The sequence below is a fragment of the Diceros bicornis genome, chromosome 6 (genome assembly GCF_020826845.1).
Source record: "Diceros bicornis minor isolate mBicDic1 chromosome 6, mDicBic1.mat.cur, whole genome shotgun sequence".
Classification (NCBI taxonomy): domain Eukaryota; kingdom Metazoa; phylum Chordata; class Mammalia; order Perissodactyla; family Rhinocerotidae; genus Diceros; species Diceros bicornis.
In genome coordinates, this window is record NC_080745.1 from 10,987,663 (window position 1) to 11,008,997 (window position 21,335).

Sequence of the window (21,335 nt, forward strand, 5' to 3'; positions counted from 1 at the left end):
ATTTGCTATTTTATCATTTTGTGCCTTTAGGCAGATCATTTAACCTATTTGAACTTTAGTTAGCTGGCATGTGCGAGTCGTGCCTAATATTTTGCTATGATTGGTAGGTTAACTGCAGGGTGAAAGAATTTGTGACATGATCAGAGCTTTTTTTCCCCTTTCTAGATGTTACTGTTCATGAGGATCATTGGGTTGGTGAGACAGTACTACAATCAACATTGACCAGTCAGTTATTAAATCTTGGGAGTTATTCATCTGTCCAGCCTGAAGAATGTAAGACACATTTTGAATATAATAATTTCTTAGTATTTAAGTATATACACATATTAGGAAAAAGTAGAGTTAAAATGGTAATTTTACAAAATGTTTTCTAAACAGGTTAGCTGGAGAGTATTGGTTTATTTTCTTCAGTAAGAATGAAAATAGAATTTATAAAAATGAATGTGTATATTGTAAATCATACTTATTTTAAGAAATATTGGGGTTCATGTTTCATTTTCTTATTTTTCTTAGAGAGTCAGTATAGTGGTAGTTCTTAACCTTTTAGGGAGTCATAGACCTCTTTGAGAAGCTCTAGGCCATTTCTCAAAAAAAATGGACTTAGTAGATAGATACAAAATTTTGCTTATAATTCCACGTGGTTCCATGGACCTCCAAAGTTCTGTGGAATTTCTGAGCCTCTGTTTAAGAATCCTTGAGGTAATGAAAAAGCATGAGTCTTAGAGTCAGACAGCTGTGGTTTGACTCCTTGTTCTCCTCTCTACCACTACAAGGAAAAACTACCTTCCTTCTCTGACATTCGTTTTCTCTTCTTTAAAATAAGCTGTTGAATGAAGAAACCAGCAGCTATCTTTTTCTCCAGGAAATGCAAAAAGAAAACAAAATAAGGGAGACAGTATAAACTGGTAGTTATAGTCTCTGGAATCAGACAGACCAGGATTTGAAGCCTGGCCCTACTACTTCCAAAGTCTGTGTCTTTAGGCAAGTTATTTAACCTTGTTATACCTCTGTCTCCTCATCTGTGAAATGGAAATAAAAATCCATACATAACTTATAGGGTGGTTGTGAAGATTAAATGAGAGAATGAATATATAAAGTGTTGAACTTGCATATAATATAATAACAGTATAGTAATATTAGTGGAAAAGTAATAAGTTATCAAAATGTATCTGATAGTATACTGAAATAGTGTAATAGAAAAATAGTTATCAGGCTGGCCCCACAGCATAGTGGTTAAGTCTGGTGCGCTCCACTTTGGTGGACCAGGTTCATGGGTTTGGATCTCCGGTGCGGCCCTGCACCGCTTGTCAAGCCATGCTGTGGCGGTGACTCACGTACAAAGTGGAGGAAGATTGGCCTAGATGTTAGCTCAGGGCTAATCTTCCTCAAGCAGGGGAAAAAAAAAAGGAGGAAGATTGGCAACAGATGTTAGCTTGGAGCAAATCTTCCTCACCAAAAAAAAGTTATCAGTATCTGAAAATATACTGATTATACAAGAGATTAATTGGAATAATAAGAAAGTTATATGACATATAAAGAAGATACAGCATGGAATTCCAACCTGTGAATAATAAGAATTCTCTAAGAAAGGCAGAGTAAACAGAAGAGAAGAACAACAATTAGAGTGACAAGAATGGTGTTTGGAAAGGGCAAGATTTCCCTGTATCCTAGGGAAGATAGTCAGTGGAAAATCAGCCCTGACGTGTTCTCATAAAATAATGAAAGTTGAGTTCTTCATCTACCCAGTCTATATGGATTGAGTGTTGACATTGTTTGAGGCTCTGTGCACTGGGGGTCCAGTTGTGAGCAGTGTGCACCTGGTGCCTGCCTTCATGGAGCTCACATTTCTGTGTGGAAGACAGACAAGAAAAAAGCTAAACAGATATGTAAATAAAAAATTTGCAGATGATAATGAATGCTAGGAAGGAAACTAACAAAGGGCCAAGATACAGAATACTGTGGTTCTGGTCATGAAGGCCTGGTCATGGAGTGTAATCAGAGAGTTAGGAAGTTATTATAATAGTTGAGTTGAGAGATAATGAGAGGCCAGTGGAGATAATGAGAAATGGATGGATTTGAGATATGGTTGTAAATAGAGTTAACAGGATTTTCTGATGGTCTGGTTTTGGGGATGAGGGAAGAGGAGCAATCTACTACTACTGGACTTCTGGTTTCAGTAACTAGGTAGCCTTCATTAGGAAAGACTGAGAAGGAACAAGTTCATGGGGAAAATTAAGAGTTCTGTTTTAGGCATGTTAAGTTTTATATGTCTTTGAGGCATCCAAGTGGAGACGTCATATAGAGATTGGAAACAAAGTCCAGGACTCAGGAAAGGCTTAAAATTCAGACATAAATTTTAGAGTTATTAACTATGATGTGGACATTTATGATATGAAATATATATTTGGTCTTTTTTCCAATTTCTGGCACAGAGCTCCTAAAACCCTGGGAATTTCCTAAGTGATAAGAACGATAAAGGTGTCTTGATATTCATAATGAACCCCTTTCAACATACCTGGGTTAATGTTAATGAGGTGACTTTTGGAAAGCACCTAAGGATGGGGGCTAGTTGTCAGGGGAATCAACCATGTGATTGGAGGGTTAGAACTTTCAGTCACCAATGGCCAATGATTTAAGCAATCATGCCTATGTAATGAAACCTGCGTAAAACCCCAAAAAGGACAGGGTTTGGAGAGCTTCCAGGTTGTTGAACACGTGGAGATGTGGGGACAGTGGTGCACCCAGAGAGGGCATGGAAGTGCCATGTCCCTTCTCACATACTGTGCCCTGTGTACCTCTTCCAACTGGCTGTTCATTTATATCCTTTATAATATCCTTTATATTAAACTAGTAAATGTAAGTAAATGTTTCTCTGAGTTCTGTGAGCTGCTCTAGCAAATTAATCGAACCCAAGGAGAAGGTTGTGGGAACCTCTGATCTGTAGCAGAACTATCAGGGCTGGCCCCGTGGCTTAGCGGTTAAGTGCACGCGCTCCGCTACTGGCAGCCCGGGTTTGGGTCCGGGCGTGCACAGATGCACCGCTTCTCCGGCCATGCTGAGGCCACGTCCCACATACAGCAACTAGAAGGATGTGCAACTATGACATACAACTATCTACTGGGGCTTTGGGGGAAAAAAAAGGAGGAGGATTGACAATAGATGTTAGCTCAGAGCTGGTCTTCCTCAGCAAAAAGAGGAGAGGATTAGCATGGATGTTAGCTCAGGGCTGATATTCCTCATAAAAAAAAATATATATATATAGCAGAACTATCAGAAGCACAGGTGACAACCTGGACTTGTGATTGGCGTCTGAAATGGGGGTGGGGGACAGTCTTGTAGAACTGAGCCCTTAACCTGTGGGATCTGATGCTGTCTCCAGGTAGATAGTATTGGAATTGAGTTAATTTGCTCGGTGGTGTGGAAAAAAAATACAATGGAATTGATGTCAGAATCCTGTTAGCATAAATATAATATTCATTTATTTTAACATTTAAAAAAACCTTTTAATTTTGAAATAATTATAGACTCACAGGGTATTGCAAAAATAGTACATAAGGTTCCATGAGCCCTTCACCCAGCTTCCCCCAATGGTGACATCTTATATAGTTTTAGTACAATATCAATACCAGGAAAGTGACAGGCTATAATACTGTTAGCTAGACTACAGACCTTATTCAGTTTTTACATGCATTCGTGTGTGTGTGTGTGTGTGTGTGTGTGTCTGTGTGTGTGTGTATAGTTGGGCGGTTTGAGTCCATGTATAAATTTGTGTTAATACCACCACAATAAAAATACAGAACTGTTCCATCGCCACAAGGGAACTTCATGCTACCTCTTTATAGTCAACCTCCCTGCTCCAATCCCCATCTGTTCTCTGGTAACCACCAGTTTGGTCGCCATCTCAAAAGTTTTGTCATTTTGAAAATGTTATATAAATGGAATCATATAAATGCTATATACATGGAATCATGTTATATAAATATAATCTTTTGAGACTGACTTTCTTCAGTAAACATAATGCCCTGAGATCCATGCAAGTTGTTGAGTATATCAATAGTTATTTCTTTTCAATGCTGAGTAGTATTCCATTGTATGGATCTACCAGAGTTTGTTTAATAATTCAGCTGCTGAAGAACATTTGGATTGTTTCCCTATGAGGGCTATTATGAATAAAGCAGCTGTGAAATTTGTGTACAGGTTTTTGTGTGAACGTAAATTTTCATAATGGCATAAATGTCTAAGAGTGCAGTTGCTGGGTTGTATCATAAGTACATGTTTAGTTTTACAAGGAACTGCCAAACTATTTTCCAGAGTGACTGTACCATTTAAAATTTCTACCAGCAATGTATCTTCCAGTTTCCCTACATCTTTGTCAGCATTTTGTATTATCCTATTTTTTATTTTAGCCCTTCTAATCAGTGTGCAGTGATATCTCAATGTGGTTTTAATTTGTATTTTTCTAATTTTCTAATGGCACAAGACAGATCTAATAGACAGAATATAACTGAGGAGATAAAACATCTAAACAACATAGTGAATGGGGTAGATCTAATGGCTATAAATGTACTCTAGACTCTAATAATAGAAATATACATTCTTTTCTTGTGCCCACAATGCATTCAGAAAAACTGATCCTATTAGGTGCCAAAGAAAATATCAGTAACTTCTGTAAAGTGGAATTTTACAAACATGGTAATCAAATGCTATAAAACTAAAATTTATTAACGACAACAACAACAACAAAAATTCCTTAATCTGGAAATTTTAAAACATTAAACAAATCCTGGGTGAAAGGGGAAATACAAACTGATATTGTAGAATTTTCAAGAAATAATGACAATGAAAACACTACATGTCAGAATCTTTGGGATGCATTTAAGGCAGTTGTCAGAGAAAAATTTATTAGCTAAACATTTTTATCAATAAAAGTAAATGAATTAAATTTCAAGTTCAGAAAACTAGCAAAAGAACAACAAAGTAAACCAAAGAAATCACAAAGAATAAAGTAATAAAGGTAAAAGAAGAAATTAATATGAATGAGAATTGAAAATCGATAAATATAATTAATAAATCAAAATCCTGTTTTCAAAAATAACAAAATAGATGAACCAACTACTTAATTTAACCAAGAAAAAAGGGAGAATGCATAAATATACAAAATAAATGACAAGGAGGAAATAATCATTGAAACAGAAAAAGTTATATACCAATAAGAGACCATTTTGTAGAACTTTATGCAAATAAATTGAAAAATCTAGATATGTAATTTTCTAGGGAAATACAGATTGCTAAAATTTACCCCATTAGAGATATAAAGTTTAAACAGACCAGTTGCTATAGAAGAAACAGAGAAATTTATTAAAGAACTACCATACAAAAAAGCACCAGGCCTAGGTAGTTTCACAGGAGAACTCTACCAACCCTTCACAGACCAGCTAATTCCAATGCTTTATAAATTATTCCAGAGTATTGAAGAAGGAAACTGCCTAATTCTTTTATAAAGGAAATAATGACACTGACACCTAAACTAGACAAAGACATTACAAATAAAAATACAGACCAATGTTATACATGATTATTGATGCAAAAAAAGTCTAAACAAAATTTTAGTAAACAAAATCTAACACCACATTAAGGAAATAATTACCAAGTGAAATTTATTCCAGAAATGGAAGATTTGTTCAGTTTTAGAAGATTCATGGATATCATATATCATATTTATAAATCTAAGGAAAAAATTATATGATTATCTCCATAGATGTTGAGAAACCCCTTGACAAAATTCATCACCCATTTATCATAAAAAAGCACTCCAAGAAATCAGAATTGAGGGATACTTTCTCCTTTAGTATCAATAAATACAGTATCAATACAGTGTTACAATTACAATACAATTGATACTGTATCAATAAAATAGATACACATAGTCCTAATGCCAGTATCTTATTTAATGGAGAAAGACTAGAGGCATTTCCACTAAAATCAGGAACAAGATAAGGATGTCCATTATCTCTGCTACTCTTCCTCATTATACTATAGTTGTTAACCAGTGCAATTAGACAAGAAGAGGCATCTGAATGGGTGAAGAATGAAAACTATCTCTATATACAAATGCTCTGATAGCATACTCCAGAAAACTCCAGAGAATCAAAGATAGAACCAATTCAGACAATAAAAGATTTCAGTGGTGTAACAGGATACAAAAATTAATGTTAAAAAAAATGAATAGCCTTTAATATACATGAACACTAAAGAGCATTATGGTAGTGAAAAACTCATTTACAATAGCAATAAAAAAGATACTTCAGAGTAAATTTAACAAGGAATGTGCAAAACCTATATGAGGAAAAATTGTAAATACATCAGAGAAAAATAAAGACATGAACAAATGGAAAGACAACTTTCCCTATTCTTGGATAGGATGACTCAAAATTACAGTTCTATCAGTTCTTCATAAGTTAATTTATAAATTTAATGCAGTCTCAATAAAAATACCAACAAGCTATGTTATGGCATATACAACTTGATACTACCATGGAAAAATGAACATTCAAGAAAAGCTAGGAAAACATTGAAAAAGAAAAACTATGAAGGACTAGGCTTACCAGGCATTAAAACATACTATAAGCCTCTATAATTAAGGCAGTGTGATACTGGTGCACGAATAGACATAGACCAGTGGAATAGAATAGGAAGATAAGAATTAGACCCACATCGGTATAATTTAGTATATGACAAAGATGGTTTCTGAAATCACTGAGGTAAAGGTTAACTTTTTAATAAATGGTGCTGAGGAAACTGGGTGGCCATTTAGAAAAAGACAAAATTAGATCCATATCTCACAACAAATAAAACAAAAAACTCCAAATGAATTAAGAATCTAAATGTAAAAAATAAAACCGTACAACTACTAGGAAGAAACATAGATGAATTCCTCTTTAATCTTGGTGTAGGGAAAGGCTTTCTTACTATTACTCAGAATCCAGAGGCAGTAAAAAACAAGACTGATAAATTTATTATAGAAAAATAAAATTTTGAATGACCAGAAACACTGTAAACTAAGTCAAAAGACAATTTAGAGGGAATATTTGCAACGTACACCTTAGACAAACGGCTAATATTCCTAATATAGAGAGAACTCTTAAAAATTGAGCAACAAAGGACCTAATGGGAAAATAGGAAATAGACATGAGAAATTCAAATTAAAACTACATAGAGACATCATTTCTCACCTATCAGATTGGCAAACATTAAAAAATATGACAACTCGTTGTTTACTGTTGGAGACAAGGAGATCACTTAGATTACAGCAAAACCCAACTCTAAATATCTCCTCACCAACTGTTGGTGAGGCTGTGGGGAAACAGGCTCTCTTATACGTTGCTGGTGGGAATCAAAATTGCTACAACCCTTCTGGAGGGACATTTGGCAATAACTAACAAAATTACATATGTACTTAGCTTTCAATCCATCAAGCGTACTTTTAGGAATCTATCCTGAAGATACAACTACAGCAATATGAAAATACATATATATGTACAAGGTTATTTATTGGAATATTGTTGTAATTGCAAGACATTGGAAAAAAATTGAAATGCCCATACATAGCAGAATGGTTGATTAAATTATACTACATTCACATACTGGAATACTATGTGGCTGTAAAAAAAAAAAAGAAAAAGAATTCTATGAACTGTTATGAAGTGATTTCCAGGACATACTGTTACATGAAAAACACATAGCAAGTATGTGTAGTATGCCCTCTTTTGTGTAAAAAAGAAGGGAGGAATAAGAAAATACACATGTAACTCCTCATTTGTGCAAAAAAAATGCAGGAAGGATAAACTAGAAACTAAAGAAATTGGTTACCTACAGGGTATAAATCAATTTGGCTAGTTTTTTTTTTTTTTTGCAAGTAGTTACAACTCGAGAGCATTCTTACTTCTGATCAATATATTGTGCTTTTATTTATATGTGCAATTATCTGTTCTTTCCTCATTATTGTGAGGTGTTACGTATTTTACAAACCTAGTCTTGATGATGTGACACGATATAAATTTATCTTAAATATTATTAAATTAAATATTGTTAAGTTAAATATATAATGAAAGGTTAACACAACATTTCCATGAAGTAGACTATTTTGTTTGGAATCTAAATAATCAAATGTTTCTGTACAAATTTTTATGAAGCCTGGATAAGTAAATATTTTCATATCAGGGTTCTTTTTTTCCAAAAAGCTCTATGTTGTAGACAAAGAATGAAGCCCAGAGAAGTTAGGTACAAGTTCCCAGAACTCATTATTGACAAAGCCAGAATCTGAACCTAGCTCTTCTGATTCCAGAAGTGCTGGCAATATTGTGAAAGAGGAACCCGGAGATCAGGTGAATAAATTGGAGTGTGGAAGGAGATATTTAGAGTTGGGTTTTGCTGTAATCTAAGTGATCTCCTTGTCTCCACTTTTCCCCTCTTCCTCTCATTCATCTTTCATACTGTCTGTTCTTTTCTCCTATGCTCATTATCTTTGTTAGTGATACCACCATTGTTTTATAAAATTCATTTAGGAATTGAGTAATCTTAATTAGAATAGACCTCATGTACACATCAGGTTCTAAAAACTTTAAAACATTTGTTTTCATCCATCCACTCAGCTGTGCTAGAAATCTTGATGTCGTCTTTCATCTTTTGTTTACCCTCCACATCTAATTTGGATTTTACCTCTGAACCATTTCACAGATCTATCACCCTTTTACCCTTCGTGCAGTCTTGCCTGGTTTCCAATGCTCATCATCTCCTGCTGGATGTGACTAGCCTCCCTAATTCTTCCTACTCACTTCTTACTCTCTCTTCTGTGAAAATTGATTCCTCTACATTAAAGGATCCATAAACTTGGATGGGAAGACGTTACATCTTTATTTTCACAAATTGCTAACTGAAACTTGGCATTTCCTTCCGTTATGAATAAGGCAACAATCAACAGTAATATTAGCAGTACTTGTGACTTGGTCACCAACAGAAAGTACCTATATTTTCATGTCATGTTGCAGTTGTTGAAGATAACTTGAATATCATTTATGCCCATCACTACTTTGAAATTACAGTAGTTGTTACATACTCTGCTCTATCTTGTTATTTAATGTATTAATGAGGTAAATTATCTCAGTTTTAAAAATATTTTGTTTACTATATTTATAATTGGTTTTGCAATTCTATTTCATTTTATGCATTTAAAAATAGCATTCTATAATAAAAATTTTCTAAAATTAAATAATGGTAATAGTTGCACAACTTTGTGAAATACTAGACAAACACTGAATTGTACATTTTAATATTCTTTTTTTTTGCTGAGGAAGATTTGCCCTGAGCTAACATTTGTTGCCTATCCTCCTTTTTTTTTCACTTGAGGAAGATTTGCCCTCAGCTAACATCTGTGCCAGTCTTTCTCTATTTTAAATGTGGGTCGCTGCCACAGCATGGCTGCTGATGAATGGTGTAGGTCCTTGCTTGGGAACCAAACCCGTGCCGCCGAGCAGAGCGCGCCAAACTTAACCAGTAGGCCACGGGGCCAGCCCCTGAATGGTACATTTTAAAAGAGTGAATTTTATGTATATGAATTATATGTCAATAAAGCTGTTATAAAAATATTATTCTGATAATGGGTCTACGTGCTTCCTCAGACTACTGAAAGCATTTATGGTACATAAAGGATTACAGATCTCTTCTGTTCACCTGGAAATATACCCCCTCTCCCAATTACTATGTAGAAAACTCTTAGACATTTTTCCAAAACCCAGCTCAAATATTCCCTCAATAAAGCCTCTTCCAAGTTCCCTGGGCAGTTGTTTTGTATGTTCTTAGGAATGCTTACATGTGACTCTTATATCATAAGCCCAGTGTTTGTTATTGACTATCTCTAGGTTGAGAATTCCTTCAGTGCTGGGATCATGACATGATATGTCTTTGTATCCCCAGCACCTGGTATAACGTCTGGCACATAGTGGATGGTCTACTGATGAGTGGGTGAATAATGAGGCTTTAGTGTGGCGTTAGAAATATTACAGGATGAGAATGTTACTGGGAGAAGGAAGGAAGAATCATTTGTTTTTTCCTACTGAAATCAGTTAACAGACTCTGCCTTCTAAAAAGTATTTAAGTATTTTTTGCTAAGATCTTATTTTGGTCAACAATCAACATATATTCAAACATACCTCCCTCTCCTTCAGGGAAATTAAAATTTAATCAGTAAAACTCATCAATCTGTACATCAAAATGTGTACATTTTATTGTGTGTAAAGTATATTTCAATAAAAAATGAGAAAAAAATTTGAGACAGGAAAGAGAAAGACATCTAAATGGCATAATGACTGAGGAATTAAATGACGGATCTAACAATCAAGAGAAAGATTACAATGTAGCACATACTCCAATGCCAATGAGAGAGATGCAAGCTCTTTAAGTTCAGGGCAGGGAGAAATCATGGAAGCCTAGAGTGGTTGTTATTCTTTGTAGTCTTTGGATAGATACAGAGGAGGATGACAGCATTGCAGCCAGTGAAAATGGTGAGGACGGAGGCTCAGAAATGGGAAAGAATAAGGCATGTTCAGGGAAAGAGCCAGTTAGGCGACTCTTAGAGTATTTCAGTTGTGAAATGGTAACAATCTTGAGGAAGAGTAGCAGTGATTGGGATAATTGGGGAAGACGTGATCAAATCAGACTCCAGGGATTAGGGAAGCGATTGGATATAACAGGGTAATGGAGGAGTCAAAAAATAACTGAAATGTTGATCTTGGTTAATTGGTGGAAAAACGATATTATTAATAAAATAGAGAAGTAAGGGAACCAGACAAGTTTTTTGGAGATGGTAAATAATTCCATTTCTGTTGGTTAAAAATATTAAGCTTATTTTTGCATCTAAACTGATTCAAGAATAAGCTACCTGTTTTGTAGAAATGAAATCATGTTTTACATTTAATCACGCTTTACAACATAAAGTACAGTTCTAAGAAAATATTGTGTTGTCAATAAAATATAATTTTTCTATCTTTTCTATGTGTATGTGTTTTTTTCTTTCTTAGATTCCAGTATAGTTAATGATGTTGTACTTCAAGACTTACTGGCATATGTGTCTTCGAAACATTCCTATCTCAAAGATCTTCCTCGGAGGCAGCCTCAGAAAGTAAACAGTATAGAATTTGTAGAATTGGAGGAGCTTCAGCCTGACGTTTTAGTCCATGCAGTAGTAAGAATTGTTGATATCACTATACTGACAGGTAAACGTTTTTGGCACCTCCTCAATTTTCAATTATAAAAAAATTAAGATACAAGACTGTCTTAGTGTACCATTTAGTTATCTATTTGTACAATTTGGTTATCACTATGTATTTATCATTAGACATTGAAGTATGATATCAGGTGTGATAGAGTAATGCCAACTAAAATATCCCTTTTTCTTTTCCAGAGGCATTATACAGTTACAGAGGACAGAAGCAAAGGAAAGTTATGTTAACAGTGGAACAGGCCCAAGGTCAACATTATGTGCTTGTATTATGGGGTCCTGGAGCAGCCTGGTACCCTCAACTTCAAAGGAAAAAAGGTAAATACACCACAAAGCATTTAATCTATTTATAGTTAGGTAAATGATTAATGCTTATGAGCCCAAGATGAAGAGAATGTTAAGACATTAGACTACGTGATTAAATATTTTTCTGCAGATGTCTTCTAAGTTTATATCTCCCATAAACAATTCAGTGATCTAAAAAGTCCTCTGTAATTAATGCTGGCAAAATAAAAGCTTCCATTTATTCCCAGGTATATTACTTTACCTTTTTTAGTGAAGATCTTATCTCCTTCAAATAATGTTGTTTAAAAATTTAATTCTGCAGGAGCTTCTATAATTTTTATTCAGCCAAAGGACTCTGATAAATAAACTTCTGTCTAGTTATAAGGCAGATGTTAGGGGAGTTGCATTAACTCTTTCAAGTCGCAATGTTACTGTTTAATAAATTACTGTGTGTTCCAGGTTTTTATTCCAGTTGTTTTAAAAGTGTGGACTATTAGCCATCCATAATATTCATGTTTAAAATACGACCCATGATTACATTTTTCTTTAAAGCATAAGTTAATAATTGTGATGTAGTGAATTAAATGGAATTGATGTTTCAATAAAATAGTATAATATCTTCCTTTTGATATTGTGAGATCCTTCAGTTGTAACGGAGATAGTTTAGTGGTGTATGAGTTATTTTACCCTGCTAAATTAATTCAGAGATTAAGTGTGTGACCCATTCTTTTTTACTCGAAAGAGTTAATGTCTCTTCCCAAACTTCTATCTACAAAATAGTCATCTAAAGATAGGCTCTGTCTCATTGTCTCTCTTAATCATTAATAGCCTATAACTAGGAGATTTGAGATAAATCTGACTTTTGACTTTTATGTTAGGATCAAACAGCGACAAATATTTGTTTGGTTGAGAAATCTGACAAACATGTATCAATGATAGAGTAACCATCATTATTGACCCCCATTATCATAGCCCGGATCATGAGCCTGGTGCATGCAGGACAAAATGTAGGTCAAAGGTGTTGTTCCAATTACAATGGAGTTGTAGCAAAGCCGATTGCTCCATGCTTAATATGGAGCAAAATTAATAGTTATTTGGTTAATAGAAGAGAAATTGTAGTTGTTTCTAGATAATTCTGTGGTATTTAGGTTAATATTGAAAATTTATGAATCGAGGAATTAAGATGTAATTGTTCTTTGTTCATTCATTCATTCAGCAGCTTTTATTTATAACCATTGTTTTTAAGTTTTCATATCCATCTCAATACATCTAGATCATTCTTTTTAAAATCGGGAAATACCAGTTTTGAAGGATGATCTAAGTAGTGATTCTACTTTCAGAAATTGTTAGCATTCTGTCTGTTCATTTACTATCTCTTGAGGCATTCTTTGTACTAATCTCTTGAGGCATTCTTTGTACTAATTCTATGTACTAACCTTTGTACTAACAAGTAAAACGTGGGCACTGGTTTTACTTGTTCCTGAGGATAACAAACTTACCTTTAGGTGATATAATCAGAAATGATCATCAAGCAGTCATTATTGAATACTGGAGTTAAGAGAGTTGATGTTTTGGGGAAGAACAATAAGAAATCCCAAATTCACGTTCTTTTGGAATATGCATTGCTGGTAGGAATTTGGTGTGCCTCATATGAAGCAAGTGTTGGTCACAGTTTGTGTCCTAATGAGGGTGGACTAGGCACATAAAATATCCTTCTTAGAAATAATTTGGTATGCATAAAATAAGCTATTCAGAATTAAATGTCATTCCAATGCAATATCCTCCTGAAATTATTTCATAGAAGTCTAATATTTTAAAAATATAACATTATAATAAAGTACTCTCATGACATTACTAATTAAGCACAGAGTAAGGCAAATAATCCCAACATTTGTGATTATACTTCATACACAATCATAGTTATATCTGCATGAAGGTTTGAAATCCATTTATAGCCTTAATTGATGATTCAAATATAGAAATGTGTCACAAATTATCTCAGTATCAGACTCACCTTCAGACTCACTGGCCTAACCTGCACACGACTCCTTTCTGTTACTTGAACATGCCAGTCTTTTTCCTGCCTTAGGATCTCGAATTTACGTTTCCTCTGCCTAGAGTTCTTTATCTTCCAACTCTCCTACGTGGATAGCTTCTCCATCTCTCAGCTCCAATTTCATAATCTCTGAGAGGCCTCACGCACGTATGTACATAATCACGCTCTATCAGATCACTCTTTGTATTCCATTCCTACTGCTTAACATGGTTGAGATTATCTAGCTTATTTGCTTGCTTGATAATTAAGTAATTTTCTCAGTGGATGGTAAATTCTGTGAATACAAGCACCCTGACTGGCTTGTTCACCATGGTATCGCCATCACATAGCACTGTGCCTGCCCTAGTAGATATTTTCTTAGCGAGTGAATGAATGAAGAATAAAATACAGGTCAGGCAACCATTCAGAATTCCCAGTGTCTTTAAGGAGTAAGAGACCCAAGTTTGAGGAGAGAATAACTTTGCTTGTTTCAAAAGATAAGAAAAAAATTGCAAAGTTAAAAATGCTCACACATGACGGTTTTGCAATCCCTGGGATGTATTAAGGAAATATATTTAATCTTGGGCACTGAGGGCTTGTACTTAGAACTAGAACTCTACTCTGGTTAGCTTATGATTTAGTTCTTTCTAATGATGCTCTGTCTATACAGATTTACTGACTTAAGATTTTCCACACAAAAAATTGTCCATTCAGGAAGTGAGTGGGGGGGTGTGAATTAGACTTATGGCCTGAAGTAAGTGGGAAACTAAAAAGAGAGCTGTTATTGTTAGAAAACTTAGTGCTAAGAGACCTTTTTTTGTTTTATTATGAAGTTGAATTTATTAATATAGAATATGATTATTTGGCAAGAAGATCTGTGCTACTGTGGTTTTAAGAATTAGACTTATTACTGAGGGAATTAAAAATAGGTGGAACTGTATCTAAATGCTTTTGTTGTTCTGGAAAAATTAAGTAAGAAAACTAAGGTGTTGAAAAATCGATGAGAGATATTGATTATGGCAACTGTGTCCATTTCTATGTCATTATTTTCAAAAATCTTTGTAGATATCAAAACAATTTGCTACTCTGAAAAGCAGTTGGTTATGATAAATTATGACTATTTAGGAGACCAAGAAATCTTTAGAAAAAATTTTTGTTAAAATTATCTCTAGCATCCTTATCCTATTGCCTTAATGCAACATTCGTATTTTGTCTCTTTATACCCAAATTCCTTAGTGTGATAAAAGTTGTATTTAACTGATTTAATCAGGTAATCTATTTAATTTGATTCTGAGCCTATTTCCTCTTTGGTGACTTTTTGTTTTTATTTGTTTGTTTAAGATTATATTTGGGAATTTAAATATCTTTTTGTTCAGCGCAATTGCATCCTAGAAAACCTAGAACTGCATACAACACCTTGGTCATCCTGTGAGTGCCTGTTTGATGATGATATAAGGGCGATTACATTTAAAGCAAAATTTCAAAAAAGTACGCCCTCCTTTGTGAAGATGTCAGATTTAGCAACACACCTAGAGGATAAGTGTTCAGGTAAGATCTTTATGTACATAAGATATTGCTAGTTTTAATGTAAGCAAAGAAGCTACCATTTGTGGGAAAAATGTGTAATTGAATATAAAAGTGAAGCAATCTTTGTAAGTAGCTGAACCAAATGTTGGCATCTCATTAGCTTTTTACCTACAATCCTTTGAGGTTACTTTGTAATTACTAGGGATCACTTAAAAATATTTTTTATAGAAATAGAAAATATTTCATAGAAATAGAAAATATTTTATAGAATTATATTTTATAGAAATTATTCTATTTAAGAAATATTATTCTATTTAAGAAATATTAAATAGAATTATATTTTATAGAAATAGAAAAATATTTTTTATGGAAAAATATTTTTATATAAATATTTGTATAGTTACCAGCAGCTCATCATTTAACAAATCAGAAATAGAAAAATGACCCTAACCAGAGTCACTGTTGGGTTAAACATTTTATCAAGTTACTAAGCTGTCATCTTATATACATGGTGGTTAAAATTTAACATTGATATACAATCTGTGAAATTTACTTACTGCTTTGTAAAATGTAATAACATGCTTCCTGCACTCAAATATATGTGTATGTGTGCGTGTGTGGGTGCGTGTGTATAAAATTCATCCTCAGAGGCATACTACATAGAAGAATGCCTTTGAGATGAATTTTATATACATACTCACATGCTTTCCATTAACTAAATATGATTAAAGTGATTTATTTTGAGTAAAGTAGTAAAAGGAGTATGTTTAGGTTTAACATGCCATACAGTTGGGAATGAAGAGTGAAGATGACTAGATAAATTGCTATAATTTTAGTAGAACTTTTCACTAATTGCAGTAGTTGCAATTTAGTATCTGTATTGGCTTCCTAACCACAGAGATGATGCTAAAAAGATACTAACTCCTGGTTGAAGGTATAACAAATTAAACAGCATTTAAAGTTGTATTTAAGGTTGCTAAATGCCAGTAATTAGTAACTGTTAGTGATTATTGGTTTTGGAAACTAATGGAAAGTTTTCCAGTGGCTATTATAGCAAAGATATGTAGAGGGGAAACATGGGTTGGAAAAAAATGAGATAAGGGGGGCCAGCCCCGTGGCCTAGAGGTTAAGTTGGGTGCACTCGTTTGGCAACCTGTGTTCACAGGTTCGGATCCTGGGCGTGGACCTACACCATTTGTTGGGGGCCATGCTGTGGTGGCAACCCACATACAAAATAGAGGAAGATTGGCACAGATGTTAGCTTAGAGTGAATCTTCCTCAAGCAAAAAGAGGAAGATTGACAACAGATGTTAGCTCAGGGTGAATCTTCCTCAGCAAAAAAAAAAAAAAAAAAGGCTGTATCTGCAGGTTTATTGTTATATAATTTAAATTTTTTAATGAATAAGAAAATATTTGGTCAAAAAATTTTGCTCAAAATTTGTATAACGTTACCATTTTTGGTGCTTTTATAGTTAAGTTATTAAGAATAACTCAGGAACTTTGGATCTTGATAGTGAATTTTAACTTTATTCTCACATCTGCTTGAATAATTTTCTGAATTCTTATAGAAGGTTTTATAAAATGCTAGATTTAGTTAAAGTGAAATAAGTTTTTTTTTTTTTGCTGAGGAAGATTGACCCTGAGCTAATGTCTGTTGCCAATCTTCCTCTTTTTTTCCTTTTTTATGTGAGCCGCTGCCAAAGCCTGGCCACTATTAGACGAGTGCTGTAGGTCTGTGCCTGGGAACCGAACCTGGACCGCCGAAGCGGAACACGCCAAACTTAACCACTAAGCCACTGGGGGCTGGCCCTCAAATAAGACTGTTTTTATAATTCTAATAAAAAGAATCTGGTCCAAAATGAAATAAGCTGAAACTCCAAAGAGATCACATGCTAAGATTCTGAAGTTTGTTTCTGGGGCTTTTCTACTAGCATGCTCTGCCTCCTTTTGGTACATCCACAGAAATGTGAAAGTTGTGTCATATGCAGAGCATAGGATATTTCAGAGTTAGTGCTTTTCAAATGTGGTTCCGAGTGTCAGATTTAAAAACAAATTTAACAGGGTTTTTGTGGTGTAATTTTCATACAGGAAACTGCCCTTATTTAAAGTATACACAGTCACATTGGTGAGTTTTGATATGAAACCCATGAAGCCTTCACCATAGTCGTGAATCCATCACCAGTCTGCCCCTTTGTAATCTCTCCATTCCACTCATTCCTGCCCCCTGATACTTCTTGGCAATCAGTCTGCTTTCTATCACTAGAGATTAGTTCTATGATTTAGTCTATGTGGAATCATGCAGTATGTAACACTGTTTTGTTTGGCATCTTTAACTTGGCAAATCTTTTGAGATGTATCTGCGCTGTTGTGGATATCAATAGTTCACTCTTTTTTATTCTTTTTTTAAAAAATTATTTTATTGAAGTCATAATGATTTATAACATTGTGAAATTTCAGATGTACATTATTGTGTATCAGTTTCTGTATAGACTGCATCATACTCCCCACCAATAGTCTAATTTTATCTATCACCATATATATGTGCCTCTTCACCCCTTTTGCCCTTCCCAACCCCCTTCCCCTCTGGTAACCACTAATCTGTTCTCTTTGTCCATGTGTTTATCTTCCACATATGAGTGAAATCATGTGGTGTTTGTCTTTCTATCTGGCTTATTTCACTCAACATCATACCCTCGAGGTCCATCGATATTGTTGCAAAGAGGATGATTTTGTCTTTTTTAATGGCTAAGTAGTATTCCATTGTGTGTGTATACCACATCTTCTTTATCCATTCATCAGTTGATGGACACTTGGGTTGCTTCCACATCTTGGCAATTGTGAATAATGCTACAATGAACATAGGGGTGCATACGTCTCTTTGAATTGTTGATTTCAAGTTCTTTGGATAAATAGCCAGTAGTGGGATAGCTGGGTGGTATGGTATTTCTATTTTTAATTTTTTGAGAAATCTCCATACTGTTTTCCAAAGTGGCTGCACCAGTTTGTATTCCCACCAACAGTGTATGAGGGTTTCTGTTTCTCCACATCCTCTCCAACATTTGTTATTTTTTGTCTTGGTAATTATAGCTATTCTGACTGGTGTAAGGTGATATCTCATTGTAGTTTTTTTTTTTTTTTTTAACTTTTATTTATTTATTTTTCCCCCCAAAGCCCTAGTAGATAGTTGTATGTCATAGCTGCACATCCTTCTAGTTGCTGTATGTGGGACTCGGCCTCAGCGTGGCCGGAGAAGCGGTGCGTCGGTGTGCGCCCGGGATCCCAACCCCGGGCCGCCAGCAGCGGAGCTCGCGCACTTAACCGCTAAGCCACGGGGCCGACCCCTCTCATTGTAGTTTTAATTTGCATTTCCCTGATGATTAGTGATGTTGAAAATCTTTTCATGTGCCTGTTGGCCATCTGTATATCTTCTTTGGAAAAATGTCTGTTAATATCCTCTGCCCATTTTTTGATTGGGTTGTTTGTTTTTTTGTTGTTGAGTTGTATGAGTTCTTGATACATTTTGGAGATTAACCCCTTGTCGGATATATGATTTGTAAATATTTTCTTCCCGTTGGTGGGTTGTCTTTTTGTTTTGTTCCTGGTTTCCTTTGCTTTGCAGAAGCTCTTTAGTCTAGTATAATCCTGTTTGATTCTTTTTCTTTTGTTTCTCTTGCCCGAGTAGATATGGTATTCGAAAAGATGCTGCTAAGACCAATGTCAATGAGTGTACTACCTATATTTTCTTCTAGGAGTTTTATGATTTCATGTCTTGCCTTCAAGTCTTTAATCCATTTTGAGTTAATTTTTGTGTATGGTGTAAGATAATGGTCTACTTTCATCTTTTGCATGTGGCTGTCCAGTTTTCCCAGCACCATTTACTGAAGAGACTTTCCTTTTTCCATTCTATGTTCTTGGCTCCTTTGTCAAAGATTAGCTGTCTGTAAATGTGTAGTTTTATTTCTGGGCTTTCAATTCTGTTCCATTGATCTGTGTGTCTGTTTTTGTACCAGTACTATGCTGTTTTGATTATTATAGCTTTGTAGTATGTTTTTTTTTTCTTTTTAGGTGTGATAATGGTAGTTATTTATTTATTTTAAATTTTTGTTTATTGCAGTAACATTGGTTTATAACATTGTATAATTCAGGTGTACATTGTTATACTTCTATTTCTGCATAGATTACATCATGTTCAGCACTCAAATACCAATTACAACCTATCACCACACACATGTGCCGAATTATCCCTTTCGCCCTCCTCCCACCCCCCTGTAGTATGTTTTGAAGTCAGGGATTGTGATGCCTCCAGCTTTGTTCTTTTTTCTCAGGATTGCTTTGGCTATTCAGGGTCTTTTGTTGTTCCGTGTAAATTTTAAGATTCTTTGTTCTATTTCGGGGAAGAATGTCTTTGGGATTCTGATTGGGATTGCATTGACTCTGTAGATTGTTTTAGGTAGTATGGACATTTTAACTATGTTTATTCTTTCAATCCAAGTGCATGAAATATTTTTCCATTTCTTTATGTCATCATTGATTTCACTCAGTAACGTCTTATAGGTTTCATTGTATAGGCCTTTCACTTCCTTGGTTAAATTTATTCCTAGATATTTTATACTTTTTGTTGCAATTGTAAATGGGATTGTCTTCTTGACTTCTCTTTCTGTTAGTTCATCGTTGGTATATAGAAATGCAACTGATTTCTGTAAGTTGATTTTGTACCCTACAACTTTGCTGTAGTTGTTGATTATTTCTAATAGTTTGCCAATGGATTCTTTAGGGTTTTCTATATATAAGATCATGTCATCTGCAAACAGCGAGAGTTTCACTTCTTCATTGCCCATTTGGATTCCTTTTATTCCTTTTTCTTGCCTAATTGCTCTGGCCAGGACCTCCAGTGCTGTGTTGAATAAGAGTGGCGAGAGTGGGCACCCTTGTCTTGTTCCTGTTTTCAGAGGGATGGCTTTCAGTTTTTCCCCGTTGGGTATGATGTTGGCTGTGGGTTTGTCATATATGGCCTTTATTATGTTAAGGTACTTTCCTTCTAGACCCATTTTGTTGATATTTTTTATCATAAATCGATGTTGGATCTTGTCAAATGCCTTCTCTGTGTCTATTGAGCTGATCATATGGTTTTTATTCCTTGTTTTGTTAATGTGGTGTATCACGTTGATTAATTTGCAGATGTTGCACCATCCCTGTGTCCCTGGTATAAATCCCACTTGATCATGGTGTATAATCTTTTTAATGTATTGCTGTATTCGCTTTGCCAATATTTTGTTGAGAATTTTTGCATCTATGTTCATCAGGGATATTGGTCTGTAGTTTTCCTTCTTAGTATTGTCTTTGTCTGGCTTTGGTATCAGCGTGATGTTGGCCTCATGGAATGTGTTGGGAAGTGTTCCATGTTCCTCGATTTTTTGGAGTAGTTTGAGAACCAGAGATATTAAATCTTCTTTGAATGTTTGGTAAAATTCTCTGGAGAAGCCATCTGGTCCTGGACTTTTAGTTTTCAAGAGGTTTTTGATTACTGTTTCAATCTCTTTACTTGTGATTGGTCTATTAAGGTTCTCTATTTCTTCTTGATTCAGTTTTGGGAGGTTGTATAAGTCTAAGAATTTATCTATTTCTTCTAGATTGTCCAATTTGTTGGCATATAGTTTTTCATAGTATTCTCTTATAATCTTTTGTATATCTGTTGTAATTTCTCCTCTTTCATTTCTAATTTTATTTATTTGAGCCTTCTCTCTTTTTCTCTTGGTGAGTATGGCTAAGAGTTTGTTAATTTTGTTTATCATCTCAAAAAGCCAGTTCTTTGTTTCATTAATCCTTTCTACTGTTTTTTGATTTCAATTTCATTTATTTCTGCTCTGATTTTTATTGTTTTCCCTCCTTCTGCTGACTTTAGGCTTTGTTTGTTCTTCTTTTTCTAATTCTGTCAGGTGTAGTTTGAGGTTGCTTATTTGGGCTTTTTCTTGTTTGTTAAGGTGGGCCTGTAGTGCCATGAGTTTCCCTCTCAGGATTGCTTTTGCTGCATCCCATATGAGTTGGTACGGTGTATTTTTGTTTTCATTTGTCTCCAGATATGATTTGATTTCTCCTTTAATTTCATCGATGATCCACTAGTTGTTTAGTAGCATGTTGTTGAGTCTCCACAGCTTTGTCACTTTCCTGGTTTTTTTCTTGCAGTTAATTTCTAGCTTCATGGCGTTATGGTTG

At 34.7% G+C, this 21,335-nt stretch overlaps 1 protein-coding gene across 3 annotated transcripts in view; it reads left to right on the forward strand.

Annotated features, from left to right (window-relative positions):
* The window catches only part of SHLD2 (shieldin complex subunit 2), a 101,009-nt gene that overhangs the window by 57,217 nt on the left and 22,457 nt on the right, over positions 1-21,335 (forward strand). For all 3 annotated transcript variants that reach the window (XM_058542831.1, XM_058542832.1, XM_058542830.1), the window contains 4 exons: positions 166-273; positions 11,076-11,270; positions 11,459-11,593; positions 14,937-15,143. In XM_058542831.1, coding sequence (XP_058398814.1) covers positions 166-273; positions 11,076-11,270; positions 11,459-11,593; positions 14,937-15,143 — 645 coding nt within the window. The remainder of the gene's footprint in view (positions 1-165; positions 274-11,075; positions 11,271-11,458; positions 11,594-14,936; positions 15,144-21,335) is intronic.